Source organism: Pan troglodytes, chromosome 16, assembly GCF_028858775.2.
Source record: "Pan troglodytes isolate AG18354 chromosome 16, NHGRI_mPanTro3-v2.0_pri, whole genome shotgun sequence".
Classification (NCBI taxonomy): Eukaryota; Metazoa; Chordata; class Mammalia; order Primates; family Hominidae; genus Pan; species Pan troglodytes.
In genome coordinates this window covers 81,376,517-81,394,249 of record NC_072414.2, presented here as the reverse complement: position 1 = coordinate 81,394,249, position 17,733 = coordinate 81,376,517, and the positions used below count along the sequence as shown (strand labels likewise).

General features: G+C 43.8%; 1 protein-coding gene across 4 annotated transcripts in view; it reads right to left on the bottom strand.

Annotated features, from left to right (window-relative positions):
• TICRR (TOPBP1 interacting checkpoint and replication regulator) overlaps positions 1-17,373 on the bottom strand; it is a 52,627-nt gene extending 35,254 nt beyond the window's left edge. For 2 of the 4 annotated variants that reach the window (XM_016927401.4, XM_016927403.4), the window contains exons 1-5: positions 16,545-17,373; positions 9,819-10,098; positions 8,246-8,487; positions 6,830-7,064; positions 602-731 (exon numbers count right to left, since the gene is read on the bottom strand). In XM_016927401.4, the coding sequence (XP_016782890.3) occupies positions 602-731; positions 6,830-7,064; positions 8,246-8,487; positions 9,819-10,098; positions 16,545-17,198 (1,541 nt within the window). In that variant the 5' untranslated portion in view covers positions 17,199-17,373. The remainder of the gene's footprint in view (positions 1-601; positions 732-6,829; positions 7,065-8,245; positions 8,488-9,818; positions 10,099-16,544) is intronic. The other 2 variants (XM_016927402.4, XM_054667906.2) reach the window with 1 other exon arrangement.
• Between the last annotated feature and the right edge of the window lie 360 nt (positions 17,374-17,733).

The following is a 17,733-nucleotide window of genomic DNA, read 5'->3' as shown; positions in this document are numbered from 1 at the left end:
GCCATATCGTTTACATTTCTAATATTGTTGTTCGTCTTTTAATTGCTTGATCTTGCTATAGATTATTTTAATTGGCTTTTCAAAGAACCATCTTTTGTTTCTCTTGATCACTTACATTTATTTGTTTTCTATTTATTTCTGTTGTTATCTTTTGTAGGGTGGAGGTTACTTTCTTATTTACTTCTCATGTTGGATTCTTAGTAATCGGTTGTTAACTTTTTTCCTTACAAAAACGGTCTGCAAATAACTTCTTTAAGTATAAATTCAGCTGCATTGTTCAAGTTTGCTGTTTTCTATTTGCATTGATACTTAGTTATAAATATTTTCTCACTTTAAGGGAGTACTTATTTATATTTAACTTGACGAATTACTTGGTAAATTTTAAAGAATTTTTGGCAGGTATATATTTATATATTGTTAACATATTATCTAGCTAACATACTCTCACAATATATATTAAGTATGAGAGTATTTTATTTTTGTAACTAGTTTTTAATATTATTAGACTATACTCAGAGAATGTGGTCTGTTAAGAAAAAAATGCAGATAACTGAACGTTGATTTTAATAATCAATACTCAAGAGATATAAAAACGTTTTACCCAAATGACTCCATCAAATCGGAACTGGCACCACTGATGTTACAGAAAGGAAACCACTTTTCCACAACAGCTGGACTCCAGGGAGTGGTGTGGCCAAGCTCCTGCTGGGCCCACTCTGGAACAGGAGAAGCTATTGGAGCAAAGGAACAGAGGCAGGAGAGGAAACAGCATGAGAACCAAAGCAGAGAATTCTAAGCACTTGCTCCTCCCCCGGACTGACTGCATCCCTCCAAAGGACATACAAAGTGCACGGTTAACATTTGTTCTCTGGCACCACAAACTGCTACAGGCCTATGTGGTAAATAAAAAATGCTACTGAAAAACATACAGACACCATTTAAAGTCTTTTGTTCTTATTACTGGCTATAAATCCTCTCATTTCTGAAATGTTCCTCTAAACAGGTTAAAAATATATATTGTTCTTCTTTTTATTTATTTATTTTTTTGAGATGGAGTTTCACTCTTGCCCAGGCTGGAGTGCAACAGCACGATCTCGGCTCATGAGCCGCAACCTCCGCCTCCCGGGTTCAAGCAATTTTCCTTCCTCAGCCTCCTGAGTAGCTGGGATTACAGACACGTGCCACCACACCCAGCTCTTTTTGTATTTTTAGTAAAGACGGGGTTTCTCCATGTTGGTCAGGCTGGTCTCGAACTCCTGACTTCAGGTGATCCGCCTGGCTTGGCCTCCCAAAGTGCTGGAATTACAGGTGTGAGCCACCGCGCCTGGTCCTGTTCTTAAAAATGGCTTTGTATGGTTGGGTACGGTGGCTCACGCCTGTAATCCCAGCATTTTGGGAGGCCGAGGTGGGTGGATCACCTGAGGTCAGGAGTTTGAGACCAGCCTGGCCAACATGGCAAAACCCCGTCTCTACTAAAAGTACAAAAATTAGCTGGGCGTGGTGGCAGGTGCCTGTATTCCTAGCTATTCGGGAGGTTCAGACAGGAGAAGCTTGAACCCGGGAGGCTGAGGTTGCAGTGAGCCGAGATCACGCCACTGCACTCCAGGCTGGGTGACAAGAGCGAGACTCCGTCTCACACACACACACACACAAAAATTGGCTTTGTACAAGAATAAATATACAGTAACAAAACTGCAGAATATCACAATTCTGCTGCACTGAGTAGGTAAATTGGAAATAAGAAGATGTGGCTCTGTATTGGGGAGTGTAAGGGTAGAAGGCTCTCTTAAAATAAGCCTGATGGAGGAGGTGGTTGGGGGAACAGTAACAGAAATTTCAGTGAACTCTGTAATTCTGAGAGATCCATCTAAGACCCCAGACAAATGAAATGTTAGACATTAATGAAGTCTTGGGGAAAAAAACCCAAATACTTAAAATGTATTCAAACTTATTGAGACAACCAAGTTCTAGGCTATCAGTGAAAGAATTCAGAGATAAATACAATGCCTACTTCGAAAGGAGCTCCCAGTATAGGAAGAGTAGATCCACTCTTGTGAAGTCATGGAGATACGTATAAATGTTAGCACATGCTAACTCCGTCTAGATGGGCAAGGAAGGTCTCATGGAGAATGCAGTATTTGGGCTAGGTACCAATGCATGAATAGGACCTCACCCAGATGGAGCATGGTGGGGAGACTGGACAATAAGCCGGCACACTGATTTATAACCTGGAAGAAACTGTGGGCCATGCTACAGCAGAGAGTACTGGTAAAATACTGCAGTTCTTCCTTTACCAGATTCCAAAATACAGTTTTCTGAGCTGCTTCCAAGACTATATAAATAGTCAAGATACAGTCTGTTCTACAATACAAAATTTTCTACAAATAGCCTACACACAATTGGTAAGTAAGGTAGTGACAGTAGTACAAAATATTACGTTGCTTTGGTTATGTGATCATTCCTAATGTGCTAATATTTTATACCACCAAGTAGCAGCTGAATTCAAAGTGCACAAACATAACTAAATACAACAAGCCAGAGGAGCGCAGTGCTGTACACTACGTCCTTTCAACCCGTATTCTTCTCCTTTTCTTCTCCTTGGCTGTTTGGCCACGTGCACTTTCTTGAAAGTGCTTATGATATAGTTCCCTATCTTTGTCATTGGCCCCTGTCTCCATAATACCACAGCCTCAACCCTTCCATCATGCCATCTTCACCTTTCTTTTAAAGGACAAGGTATATTTATTATGGACTTTACTTATTATGAATTTAATGTGTCTTTTAATCAAACTAGAATTTTTATTAGGATTGCACTTTTTTTTGTTGTTTTTAATTGAGACAGGGTCTTGCTATGTTGGTCTTGGACTCCTGGGCTCAAGCGATCTTCCTGCCTCAGCATCCTGAGGAGCTGGGATTACAGGCATGTGTCCCCACACCCAGGATTGTCTTAGTTTTTATCACTACCAAAGATTTTGAGAAGTCTGCCCCAACTGTAGTTTTCCCAAAGCTATTATTTTTAGTGTAAGATTTTGTAGAATTTTTTAAACAAGCAAAAGAAACTTCACATCACAGGACAGCATAAATGCCTATAATTGCATTTGCTGTTATATTACAAAATTCAGACAAGGGCAGTAAAGGTCTATGAGAATAAACATGACATGATTTCTTCTCAAGTCGTTGTATGCTGGATTAGGGGAGAAAGGCCAAAAATACCTGCCTCAGGCCTCCAAGTCTCAAGCCTCCCTCTGCATGGAAAGAGAGTGCCCCTCAGAGTTACCTGCACCTCTTCCAGCAAATGTCAAGCAGGAGTCCCATGCTAAAAACAAGGCCACCCTCCACTGGCCTCCTCGGCAGGGCTTTGGAGGGAGCCCTAGGCCCTCGGAGTTAGATGCCCTCCTTCTAGTCTCCATGCCGACATGGGCAGGAGTGGGGGTGGGCCAAACACCCACCCTTCTTACCCCCCAAACTCACAGGTTCAGCACCATTAGCTGCGTTGAAACCATCAGGAATCAATCTCATGCTCCCCTTCATAGCTGCTTTTTCCCGTCAGGCGAAGCCCTAGACCCCCAGGTCACTCCAGTCTGCCCACTGGAATCTCCTCACTGCTCCTTCCGTCTCCCATCCTGGCACCACAGCCTAGCCCTTCCACACGTAAAATCCTCCCACCCTGCCCTCTGGAACTCACTGACCCTCATCAGCAAAATCCCCTATGTCCTCAATTCCATCTCCTCCTGCCCTGAACACGCTGCTTCCCCTGCAGCGCTGGAGAGAGCTTGCTGCTCCCCCGCCATGCTCTTTTTCCACTTGGCCCTGAGGTGGGCTGGTATCCTCCTTGCCTCTTCCAGATCATTTTCCCTCTACCTGCTGAAAATAATGACAAAAATCCAGCTTTGAGTCTCACATCAAAGGCTACACGCTCATAGTCATCTAACAAGCCTGGATCATTCCCCCTTACTCCTCAAAGACTGTTAGCTCCCGACTCACCACCGTCAGTCTCTCCAGTACTACTCAGTCTTAACTCTGGATAACTTCCATACACACATTTGATGCTACCAACACTCTGGCCTTTGTCCCCTTGAATTCCTCACCTCTGGTGCCCCAGCGTGTTGCCCTCCTTCAGTCACTCTCTCCCCCTGGTCACCACCCTCTATGATCTCAAGCACCCCATTCTGACCACCTCCACCTATTTTTTAGCTCTCTCCTTTGAGCAGATTGGCTCCAGAAATCCTGAGACCCCTATAACCCATTGATCTGATCGCCTGTCCTTCCGTTGTCCTCACTTCCCTCCTTACCCTGCCTCGTTCCATGGACAAATCCTGTAATCTCTTCCTGTTCACACTTTTGAATCCCTGACCCCTCTCTAGCTTTACCACCCTCATTTGGGAAAATCCCAACCCTGGTTAATCCAGCTCCCTGCCTACTCTGCAGCTGTGCCAGCTGGTGAATGTGGCTGGAGGCAGGCAAGCCCACAGAGGGATCTCACTTTACCTTCACGACTATCCTGGCAAACTTCCTCCACCTTCCTGCTATCTCCACCCTCTCAAGAGCCACTTCCTCCTCCCCTCTCTCCTCAGCCTCCAGCATCTCCTTACGTCTTCATTTTCAGCTGATGATGTCACTTCCTAACTCACTAAAAAAACTGAAGCAATCGGAAGAGAACCCCGTACACTCACACCAACATCACTCACCTTGGCATCCCAGCCCTTACATTTTTGCCTTCCCCCAGTTGTCACAGATGAACTGTGCTTGTTCCCAAGACCAACCCCTCCACTTGCACTTCCTCAAAGCCCTCTAACTAGCAATTCTCTCCATCCCCTGCATTAATTTTTACCATATTATCTCATCAACATGCAAGCAGGCTATTATTATTTCTAAAAATCAAAACCAAAAACCTTGACTCTTCTTCCCTCTCTAGCCACTGTTTTCATTACTCTAATATCTTTTAGATCAAAACTACTCCAAAAAATTGTCCACACTTGCTGTTTTCCTCTTTTCACAGTCCCTCCTGAACGTATTCCCACTCACACTTCTACCCTCACAATTCCACCAAAACTGGTATCACAACCATCACGTTGTGATGGTATCCCGAGCATCCACATTGCTCAGCTGAATGTCAGCTCCCAGCCTTCATCTTCCTTGGCCTGTCAGTAGTAAATAACCCAACCAAGCATTTCCTGTCTTCACTTGGCTTCCAGGGTACCACAATCTGGGTTTTCTTTAACTCAGCGACTGTCCCCCTTTTGTCTCCTTTGCTGGTTTCTCTCTCCTCATTCCCCAGACTGCTTAACATTAGGGTGCAGGGGTTAGTCCTTAGTCCCCTTCTCTTTCTCATCTACGCCCACCCCCATGGTGATCTTAACCCATCTCATGGCTTTAAAACATCACTGATGACTCCCATCATCTCTAGTCCAGACAAATCTCCCAAACTCAAACATGCATAGTTGATGCCTACTCAATACCATGTGTGGATGTCTAATGAACAACTCAGACTTACCATGCCCAAAACAAACCCTCCAGTCCTCACCACCCCAGCCCCTGGTTCTCCCACAGCCTTCCCTATCTCAGAAAGAAACTGCTTTCTACCAGTAGCTTAGGGCAAAAGTCTCTGGAGTCATTTTCAATTTCCCTACAGCTCACTCTACACATTTAATCTAACAGCAAATTTTGTTGGCTTTACCTTCAAAATATATCCAAGAGCTCCAACTACTTCCAACTCCCTACATTTCCCACCATCTCTTGCCTGGATTATTGTAATATGTCTGACTGGTTCTATCCTTGCCTTTCTATAGTCAAATCTCAATATGGAAGCCAGAGTAATGCTGTTAAAACATAAGTCAGATGGTGTCACTGCAGAAAATCCCCCAAAGGCTTCCTCTCTCACTCACAGTAAAAGCCAAAGTCTTTTCAGTGCCTGTAAAGCCCTGCCCAGTTTGGTCTGCTGCTGGCTCTCTGACCTCACCCCCTCCTACTCTCTCCTTGCTCCTTTCACTGCAGCCACAGGCTTCCCTGCCATTCCTCTAACACCCTTCTGAGCCTTGGCACTCGCTGTCGCCTCTACCAGCAACTCCCTGCCATCACTTCCTTCATGCCTTTGCTCAAATATCATTTTTTCAGCAAGGCCTTCCCTGACCACCCTACTTAAAATTGCAACCCTCCCTACCCTAACACACCCCATTCCTTTGTTTCTGCTTTACTACTATAATTTTTGTCTCTTTAGACTAAACCGTAATTTTCCTGACTTATTGTTTTGTCTCCCTGGACTAGATGGTCAGCTCCATGGGAAGACATCTTTGTCTATTTTGTTCTCTAATATAGTCCCAGTACTTCAAACAGTGCCTGCCATACAGCAGGTACTCAAATCTGTTGAATAAATGAATGAATTAAAGAAATATCAAGTTGATTTTATATATATATGTATATGTATATTTAAATCTACCTAGCTTACATAAGGTTTGTAATACTAACATGATACAAACCTTATTTATGCTAGGTAGATTTAGTAGTAACAATGCATTTAGTTGCAATGCTAGTAGTAACAATGCAATGCAGGGTAGATAGAATCACTACAGTTTTATATGCAGTATTTCTTAAATATATTAAAAACCATGACTTCGATTTCAGACTGGTTTCATGGAACCTGCAACCTCCTCAGAAATAATTAAGGAATTCTATAAATAATAATGATTTAAACTGCCTGAAGTATTATAGCTTTCTTTTATCTGTGTTATAACATATTGGGGTTCTACTAACTGCACAGTGAAAAAGTCCCGATGCTGGAAAAGACTGCAAACCACCCTAGACTCTGTTAGTTACTGGTTTAGGAGCTTACCAGCAGAAGCAGTATCTGCAAGCGAATCATGAGTCTGATTCAATATACTATCCACAACATCTGAGAAAAGGGAAGCTGTGTCCCGGGGGCTGTCAGCCACAGCTGTTTGGAGAACATGTCGTTGAAATTCAGCCTCCTTGGTGTGGAACACAGTGAGGATCATAGCATTGGCAGAGAGTGGGGAAATAACTCCAGTGATGGGGGGCCAGCCTTCACCAGGGTCCACATCAGCAACCTACGTGAGAAGTTCTAATTAGTTGAGAATATTATTGTCAATATGCCTAAAGAAGAATGTAGTGTACTAAAAGACAGAATAACCATTTTCCCAATTATTATTAACGTGAAAACTATGAAAAAGATAGATTTGATAATTATTAGAGGTAGAAGGGAATTTATTAATCACAGAGTCCTCATATTTCTACTCACAAATAAGTAAAACCTGACATTACCAGGAATATTTACTAGGTATTTACTGTGTGCTTACTGAATCCTCACAATCCCCTTGAGGTAAAAATAATTATTATCCCCATTTTATAAAGGAGGGATTGAGGCTGAGGCAGAAGTAACCTGTTAAAGCCACCTACTTAGTAAGAGAAGATGCCAAGCATATGTGACTTTGAAACCCATGTACTTAACCATGAGGCAGAAATACCACTTGAGTGATTTATCCAGAACATACAGTAGGCAGCAGAGCTGAGACCTAATCCAGATCACTGACTCCCAAACCCAGTGCCCTTTTCCTCAGAGCACACAACTCTCAGAACAGCATCTGTCCAATGACTACCCTATTTTTCTCTAGAATATTTTACAATGGGAACCAGAATAGAGACCCCTCCTGAGAGTATGAAGGCAAAAGACAAAGTAAGGTAAGGAATTTGCTGGTAGTTTAAAAATAATTCTCACCGTTAAATCAAATCTGGGTATGTATATGTTCCTTTTCAGAAGACATTTCTACATTTGTGTAACTACTGTCCAACTGCTGAGTTACACAGACAATTATATTACATTGTATATAGTTACACAACTATTATACTATTACATCTAATTTTACTGTGTAGCAGCTTTTTTCTTAAATACTTATATAAAAGTAGTAAATATGTAACAGAATATTTAAAAAACAATGAGAAATCACTCATCACATTACTACCCTAACATAAGCACTTCATCTGGCCAACTGCCTTCTTCCCTATGTGAATATAATTTAACTTAATTGGATTCTTGGTACATGCAATTTTATAAGTGATTTCTTCTCTAATAAGCATTGCTGTCATGATACTATAATGTCAACAATATTATTTGCAAAAGCATAATCAGTTTTACTAAGACTATATTGTGTAGCGCATTTATAAACACACTTATTTCACTTTACCAGTGTGTTGTTAGACAAGAATAACTTCCCGTGTGGAGCATACCTACCAGGTGTAACTCTTCAGCAGTCAGCCTGCTTACCAACTGCTGAAATAACAGCCTTTGAGTTGCTGTGCTCTCCTCTGGACTTCCTAGCATCCAGCTGTCAGTGCCCAAAGTGCTGCTCGTTGGGAGAGACCACTGGGCCACTGAGCCTTTTAGAAAAATTCTGACTCGTTTCTGAAAATGTCTCTGATGCATGGCCAAGGGCTCTAGGGTGACTGTCCATGTTTCTTGAATCTCTTTGCCTGCTAGAAATAAAGATTAATTAGACCAGAATGCCAAATTAAAATTTTAAAAAAAGATTAAAATTCCAATATAAGGAATAGATACTAAAAAGAGATTTAATAACAATAAGAAAATAATCAAGTTGTCAATTGAGATACTGTCACTTAGTTGAACACTTCAACACTTATTCTACTGCCAAGTCATCATAGCAAGTTCATTTAGCTCTATAGAAAAAGCTATAAACAAATGGAGTTACAAAGGCAATATGTGATGGCAGAACTTCTTAGAAATTATGACTTACAAATAAGTATAAGTATTGAAGGCCAGGCATGGTGGCTCATGCCTGCAATCTCAGCACTTTGGGAGGCCAAGGCCAGAGGATCACTTGAGGTCCATGAGTTGAAGACCAGCCTGGGCATCAAGGCAAAACCCCATCTCTACAAAAAATACAAAAATGAGCCAGGTGTGGTGGCTCATGCCTGTAGTCCCAGCTACTTGGGAGACTGAGGTGGGAGGATCCCTTGAGCCCAGGAAGTCGAGGCTGCGGTGAGCTGCGATCTGAGCTATGATCGTACCACTGCACTCCAGCCTGGGTGACAAAGCAAGACCTTGTCTCAAAAAAAAAAAAAAAAAAAAAGAAATAAGTATTCAAGCAATGTTTACTACTTATAAGAAAGAAGACACCACTTCTTAAATCCATAAAGTACAGTGCATCATATCTTATGAGGAGGTTAAATTCTAAAGACTGTGTAATGAAATTATATAAACAAAACTACTCTTGAAAATTCCTTAAACTGCACATAATGTACAACAGTTTTATGTACATATCTCTATAAAGTATTTCTGTGACTATACAATGTATTCAGAAATGAGATTTACCATATAGCAAATCATATGGTGAAACTAATGTAATGAAGATTCCAACATGTTTGCTTTTCCTGGTAACAAGCATCATTCTGGGTTTCTGCAGACTAATTTATTTCTTCTTTTAGTCGACCATTGTTTCTCTATGGTCTTCAATTTATCAATCTACTCTATGAGGCAATGAAATCGTATACCCACGTGCTTGGGCACCTGAATAATATTACCCTTCTTTGGGAACAGCTGGTAAACTTTAAAATCAATCATTCACTTGTTTTTTTGTACAAAGGCTGGCAGTTGTACTGAATTAAGAGTTCAACTCTTTCCTACAGTATCTCTGATTTTGCCTTGATGTCTTTTAATTCTTTCATGACAAGCATTCGTTGAGTGCCTGGGCTGTGAGAAATGCCAAAGAAGTTAAAAGCTTCTTTGAAGAAATTAATGTAACTGAGATTAAAAAAAAAAAAAAAATCTTAAAATATTATTTGCTTACCTTCAACAGGGAGAAATAACATTCCTTCCATTCGTGGAAACGAGGCCTCATACTCAGGAGAATTGTAGAGCAAACGGTTTAAAGTGGCATCAGTTGGCAGCATTGAAATCCACGGAGAAAGATGAGGTTCACTTGACAGCTTTATTCCACTCCTGAGCAGCATTTCCCCAGCTTGAGCAAAATCCCAGCTGAAAGATTCAGATGGCAAGACAGTGCCACCTCCGTGGTGGAGCAGTTCACAAACAGTCCAGTATCCAAGGTGGTCTGGGGATTCCCACAACTAAAATAAAACGACAAACAACCTTAGGTTACTATAAATTAGGCATTCACAAATAAAAGTAAAGGAAATCAGGAGAAAGTAAAGTTGATACCAATATTAAAGGATCGAATTACACAACCAATGTATTTGCTGAGCTAAATAGAAATAATGGTCAGCATCAAGCTACTGCGCAGCCCCAGAACAAATTACTACATTATAACCCTTTGAGAAAGCATTCATTTAGTAAAAATAGTACCTCGTTTATATTTTTTGTCAAGGAACAGAAAGAAGTGACACAAATCACTGGGTATAGATCATAAAATGTTAGAAGGAACATAGAACCATTATACATTAATAAAAATAACCTTTTTTTTTTTTTTGAGTCAGAGTCTTGATCTGTCACCCGGGCTGGAGGGCAGTGGCATGATCTCGGCTCACAGGAACCTCCACCTCTCAGTCTCAGGTTCAAGCGATTCTCTTGCCTCAGCCTCACAAGTAGCTGGGATTACAGATATGCGCCACCATGCCCGCCTAATTGTTGTATTTTTAGTAGAGACGAGGTTTCACCATGTTGGCCAGGCTGGTCTCAAACTCCTGACCTCAAGTGATCTGCCTGCCTCAGCCTCCCAAAGTTCTAGGACTACAGGCATCAGCCACTGTGCCTGGCCTATTAATAAAAATAATTATGTCCTATACAGCACAACACAATAATGGCCAGGTGTCATGGGAGTGAGGCAGGAGCACCTCCCCCAGACAGTGACCATCACTCTGACTTGCCCATCCACAGGCCTGTGCAGAGACCAGACAAACCGAGGCCTCGTGGCATCTTTTGCCCTAACTGTTACCATAGCCTGTAAAGTCTGTGCTCTGCCTCTAATCGTTCCTCCATGGTGCTCTAAGTATTCTTCCAAATCACTTCTCTGGTCATGCTACTTCTCTGAAATTCTGAAAGGCTTCCCACTGCCTCCAGAATAAAGTAACTCTTCAGCATAATCACAAAGCCCTTCACAAGCCAACCCTAAACCACCTTTTGGAACACATTATCTTCTACCCCTCATCCATCCCCACTCCTTCTAGGCATATTGAACCATTTGCTATTTCCTGAACATGCCATATTTTAAGGCTTCCCTGTTTTTGCTGATTTCTATTTCCTGGGCCTCCGCTTCCTTCTTCACCAACTGAATGGTTATTACGCGTCTGTATCTGGCTCAAATCCTGCTTTCTTTGTAAAAGCCCTGCTTCACTCCTTCACACACAGCTGACTCTTCAGTCAACCTTCTGTCAACAAACTTTTATTGAGTAACTTCTATGTGCCATGTCTAGGATCTCGAAGTGGGGCGGGGGGTGTGAATAAAACAGTACCAACATAAAATGTTTAACATGGCATCACAGTATAACAACAATATTCAGCTACTATGGGAATATGAAGGAGCACACCCCTTAGAATATGCTCATCATGCCGGGTAACAATTATAAATTATAAATTGCTATGTGAATGTGAGGAATCAGAACTAGAAGGGTCTCGAAAGTCAACTAGGTCATTCCCAAACTTCCCATTGTAGTCAAGTTCAAAGACAAGCAGGGAATCGTCCATGGTCCCAGCAAGGCAATGATAGACAAGTCCAAGAACCCAGGACTGTTCTGAATAGACTGCTTTCATTTATTTTTATTTTTTGAGACAGGATCTTGCTCTGTTGCCCAGGCTGGAGTGCAGTGGTATGAACATGGCTCACTGCAGCCTTAACTTTCTGGACTCAAGCAATCCTCTCGCCCCAGCCTCCTGAGTAAGTAGCTGGGAGTACAGGCATGTGCCACCACACCTGGCTAACTTTTGTATTTTTTGTAGAGATGGGGTCTCACCATGTTGCCCAGGTTGGTCTCAAACTCCTGGGTGCAAGAGATCCTCCTGTCTCAGCCTTCCAAAGCTGGGGTTACAGGTATAAGCCACTAGGCCTGGCCTAGACTGCTTTTAAAATTCGAATCATGACCATCTGACGGACTTTGATAGATTCTCTGATGGATTGAGTGGTTTATGATCAGCATTAAAAACAAACAAAAAAAGATCCCATGTAATGAAGATAAACAATGTATTGGAGCACATTATCTTCTAATCTATCTAAACTTTTCAGTCATGAATATCAATCTGGAAAATGCTGTATTAGATTAACCAATTAATTAGTATGTGATGTTACCACCCATGTATCTATATCTGTGTTCACTGCTATGGAGAGAATGGTAACCTAGTTCAGACGCCATAGATCCTGATTAGGATTTTCTGCCAAATGGACACAAAAATTTTGTTGAAATTGTTTCAGCCAGAAGACCAGCCAGGAAAACAAACAAAAAAACCCTGTTAATAAAATGAAAGGTTAAGATGTAACTTTATGGCTGGTTGTGGTGGCTGACGCCTGTAATCCCAACACCCCTCACTTTGATCCACAAGGCAGGTGGATCACCTGAGGTCAGGAGTTCAAGACCAGCCTGGCCAACATGGTGAAAACCCATCTCTACTAAAAATACAAAAATTAGCTGGGTGTGGTGGTGGGTGCCTGTAATCCCAGCTACCAGGGAGGCTGATGCAGGAGAATCACTTGAACCTGGGAGGTGGAGGTTGCATTGAGCCCAGATTGTACCACTGCACTCCAGCGTAGGTGAAAAGAGTGAAACTCTGTCTCGGGAGGTGGGTGGGAAGATGTAACTTTAATAAGTGTTGAAAAGGACATTAAGTTTCTATTAAAGGTAATGTGTGCATGGCGTAGTCTGCTTAATGTTGCTTACAACAGAATAGCTGAAACTGGGTAATTTATAAAGAAAAGGAATGTATTTCTTAAAGTTATGGAGGCTGAGAAGTCCAAGGCCAGGGGGTTGTACTTTGCGAAGGCCTTCTTGCTGGTGGGGACTCTGCAGAGTCCCAAGGCAGCACAGGGCAAAGCAGGGCGATGAGGCTCAGCAAGTGAGCTCAACACTTTCTTCCTCTTTTTATAAAGCCACCATTCCACTCCCATGACACCCATTACTCCATGAGTTTTGGAGGGGACAAATATTCAAACCATAGCAAAACATGTGATTAAAAAAAAATAACAGCCTGTAATCCCAGCACTTTGGGAGCCCGAGGTGGGTGGATCACTTGAGGCCAGGAGTTCGAGACCAGCCTAGCAAACATGGTGAAACCCTGTCTCTACTAAAAATACTAAAATTAGCCAGGCTTGGTGGCAAGCGCCTGTAATCCCAGCTACTCGGGAGGCTGAGGCAGGAGAATCACTTGAACCCAGGAGGCGGAGGTTGCAGTGAGCCGAGATTGCGCCACTGCACTCCAGCCTGGGCGACAGAGCAAGACTCTGTCTCAAACAAAACAAAAACAAAAATACAAACAGTATACTATAGAGTATGGTCACATTTTTCATTCGTATGCATATTACAGGATAAGTGACAGACATGTCCTAGTGGTAGTTTCAAATTTGGGGATCTGTAAATGTCCACTAGACTATAAGCTCCAAAAGGGCAGGGACCACATCTATTTGATTCCTTAGCATACCTGGCAGGTATGGAACAAATATGTATTGAATAAATCTAAGGCATAAAGTTGAAAATGTGTCAGAGGTCTCTTATCCTCCATTCTGTCCTATATCTTTGCAAATATGATATCCTGTTTTATGCGCTTGGATCCCTCTGCCTCCAATGTAAGTGCAGGTTCTGTTTCTCCCAGTTCTACTTCCCAGACTGCGCGCTCCCCGAGGCAGGACCTGGATTTTCTCTTCCTCCCTTCTCCCTGCTCCTGGACAGAGCACTCCCCAAGGACACAGCCTAAACCTTCCTTTTGCCCAGCATGGCTGGGCAGGTTTTTGAATAGAAAATGATAGATCTTCAGCAGAAGAAAATTCCAGAAAAACTTGAGTATCTGATGGGCATTTTCTTAGGGGATACAGCAGATGTAAGAAGGGAAGCCTCAGAGAAGACCCATCCCCTCAGTCGACGGTACATCAGACCTGGAAGGGATCTTTAAAAAGATCCAGTCAACCCACTTATTTCAATGCTATTCAAAAAAAAAAAAAGAGAGAGAGAGATTAAAGAGAAAAAAAGAGAGACAAAGAATCTCCAAGATCCATCAAGCCCCATCTAACTTATTTCTAGCCAGTATTTAACATAATAAAATTCCAGAAGAAAGTCTTTGATGTGATATCAATTGTTTCCAGCTGAGCAATGTGTTGTATACTGTGTCTAAGGCTTGACTGGCTGCCTTAAATTTTAATATATCTAGGATTCCATTTTCCCCATCAAATGTTTACCATCCCCTTAAACACTTTTTGTCCCTTCCTTTTCTTGACAAACCACTGCTGCCTTATTTTGCATTTGCCACGCCTTTTTTGGGCTTCGCATGTGAAAGCACTTTGAAAATTTTAACATACCATATTATTATTTAAATGCTTGCTCATTTTCCATCTGTAATCTTGCAATTTAACTCACTCCTGGGTTAGTGACATGTATTTCCATTAAGTGGAATCACATCTTTCACCTGGTTAAACCACATTCCAAAGCCTTCCCATTAATTAATTAGAACAAAATCCACATTTTTGACCTTGGCCCTACAGGTCGGCCTCTCCTGCTTTCTGACTTTCTCTCACACTGCTCCCCTTGCCTACTAGGTCTCAGCACTCCTTGCCTTTTTGTTTCTGAAACAAACTAAGTTCATTTCCAGCTGAAATCCTTACACCTGCTTGTCTCCTCACCTGGACTGTTCTTTACCTACCTTTGAGTTCCTCCTCCTTCACCATTCAATTCTCTGCTCAAAAAGGCCTTCCCTGCCAGGCACGGTGGCTCACGCCTGTAATCCTAGCACTTTGGGAGGCTGAGGTTGGCGGACTGCCTGAGCTCAGGAGTTTGAGACCAGGGTGGGCAGCATGGTGAAACTCCGTCTCTACTAAAAATACAAAAAAAATTAGCCAGGCCTGGTGGCGCCCGCTTCTAATCCCAGCTACTTGGGAGGCTGAGGCAGGAGAATTGCTTGAACCCAGGAGGTGAAGGTTGCAGTGAGCCGAGATCACGCCACTGCACTCCAGCCTGGGTGACAAAGCGAGACTCTCTCTCAAAAAAAAAAAAAAAAAAAAAAAAAAAAAAAGGCCTTCCCTCACTACCACTCTGTATACAATAACCACCTTCTACTCCCATCCTCTCACCCCATTTTATTTTCTCCAGAGCATGATTTGAAATTGTCACTTGCTTATCTATTTAATCTGTTCCCTGCTTTGGTTACCATGTCCCCAGCAGCTCAAACAGTGTGGTAGGCACTCAGATGTTACTGGCTTCTCAATGAACATTTGTTGACTAAATGAAGTGCAATGAGAAGGATGAAGGCAAAAGTATATACTTATCCTAGCACTTAACAGGAGCAGGGGGCCTCACCGCCTCAACAAAAATCCAAATTAGCCATTTAAGACTTTAAGTTTGCAAGAATGTACTCATTTAGTCAGCAAATACTGACTGAGCACCTACAACGTTTAATACACATCTGGGTGGCTGGGCGTGGTGGCTCACACCTATAATCCTGGCACTTCGGGAGGCCAAGGCAGGCGGATTGCCTGAGGCCAGGAGTTTGAGACCAGCCTGGGCAGCATGGAACCTGGTCTCCACTGAAACTACAAAAAAATTAGCCAGGCGTGGTGGCGTGGGCCTGTAGTCTCAGCTACTTGGGAGGCTGAGGCATGAGAATCGCTTGAACCCGGGGGGGTGGAGGTTGCAGTGAGCCACTGCATTCCAGCCTGGGCGACATACACTGTCTCAAAAAATAATAATAAATAAATATATATATGTATATAAATAAATGTGTGTATATGTGTGTGTGTGTGTGTTATATATGTGTGTGTGTGTGTATATATATATACACACACACACACACATATACACACACACCCCTGGGTATTGTGTTAAAACCTGCTGCCTGCCTCTGAGGTATTTTTAGACTAGATGGAGGGTGAGAGATGTGCACAATCAAAACATATGGAGAAAGGGTTAAGTGCCACACAAAATGTGTATGGCAATTCAGACGCTGGACTGAGCAGTTGTCACTGGGAGAAGAAGCCTTAAAGGGTAAGTGAAGTTAAGACTGGCCTGGAAGAGTGAGAACTGGCATTCCAGGCAGATTGAACAACACACATAACACAAAACAAGCAGTCCAGACCTGTTGATTTTCTGGACTGGACTTCAATATGCTAGAGTAGATGTAGTGTGTAGGAAAATCAAGTCTGGGAAGGCACGTAGGGCCCAAACTGTGAGGGGTCTTAAACAGTAGGTAGTGAGGAACTACCCATTTTGTTGTGAAAACTGTCCCTATTTGTTTGTTTCCTTCCGAAGGGACGCATAGTCATGTTAGTCTCATTCGGGGTCTGTGGCTGTTCTAAGGACGCTGCCAAGTTCTGGTTAGCAAGGAAAGCACCGTGCACGCCATCTGAGACGACAGTAACCTTCCTTACCTTAGACCATTCGGTGGTATCCACCCAGTAGAAGGTGATTTTTCGGGCGACCATGACTTCCTGGACTCTCTTGGGCAACAACTTCTCCATCACCTGCTTAGGGGTGGGCGGCAGGCGCTGGGCCTGGGCCTCGCACCCAGACACGAACTGCAGCAGCTCCCTCTGCGAGTGCGGACAGGGGGCCAGGAGGAAGACGGCGTTCACCAAGCCCCCGAGCGCGGCCTCGGCCTCCTTGGCCTCGCTCTCCACGTCCAGCAGTCTCCTCCCGCTGCTCCGCAGGATCGGCTTCGTGGGCGACGTGATCTCGGGCCGGTCCCACTGGTAGTCTAGCAGCGTCTCCATCAGGGCGCCGTGCGTGTGGGTGGCCCTGGGCGCCGGGCCGGGCAGGTGGGCGCGATCCTCGAGCCTGGCCTCCAGCTCCTCCTCAAAGTCCTCCCACGAGCGGGACCCCAGCTCGCGGAAGTCAGACACGCGGGACGGCCGGCTCCGCGCCCCCTGCGAGTCAAAGAACTTGAAGGCCCAGTGGACCCTGGCCAGGCCGAATCGGCAACTCAGATAGGTGAGGAGGCGCAGGGCGGCCCGCCGGACCCGGCTGTGGCGGGCGGCGCCGCCCGCGGTGTCCAGCAGCAGCATTACTTTGTGACAGCATGCCATATCGGCCGTGCCGCCGCCCCGGGGCCCCGGTCCGGGCCCGCGCCACCGTCCCTTAGTCCCTTCCTTCAGGGAACCAGCACCACTCACTGCTTTCCTTTGGGACCCTGGTCGAAAGGCTCCCGCGCTCTCCAGGAACTGCTGCTATTGGGGGAGCTAGTTTCCAAGGTTTGCTCCTATTGGCTGCTTTTCTTACGTCAGTTACGAGAGCAACTTCCATTTTTGGCGGTGATTGGAGGGGCAGTGGAGAAAACTTCAGTCTGATTGGTGGAGGGAGTGACGGTGGGCGGGTCTCTGTGGTCCGAGAGAAGCTTAGCATTCATTGGCCTGGGCCTTCGTTTTAAATTTTAAAGAGGTGGTGCCTCGGGGGCGTGTCGAGAAGTTTCGCCATTGGAAAGAGGCCAGCGTTTGTGCGCAGTCGTGAGTGCGGACTGCGGGGCCACGTTTCCCAAGACCGAGGAAAACTTAGTGCCGGGAGGGAATTTGGGATGGTTTGAATCGAACTTGTTGAAATCCCTGTGGACCGCCTAGGAAGTAG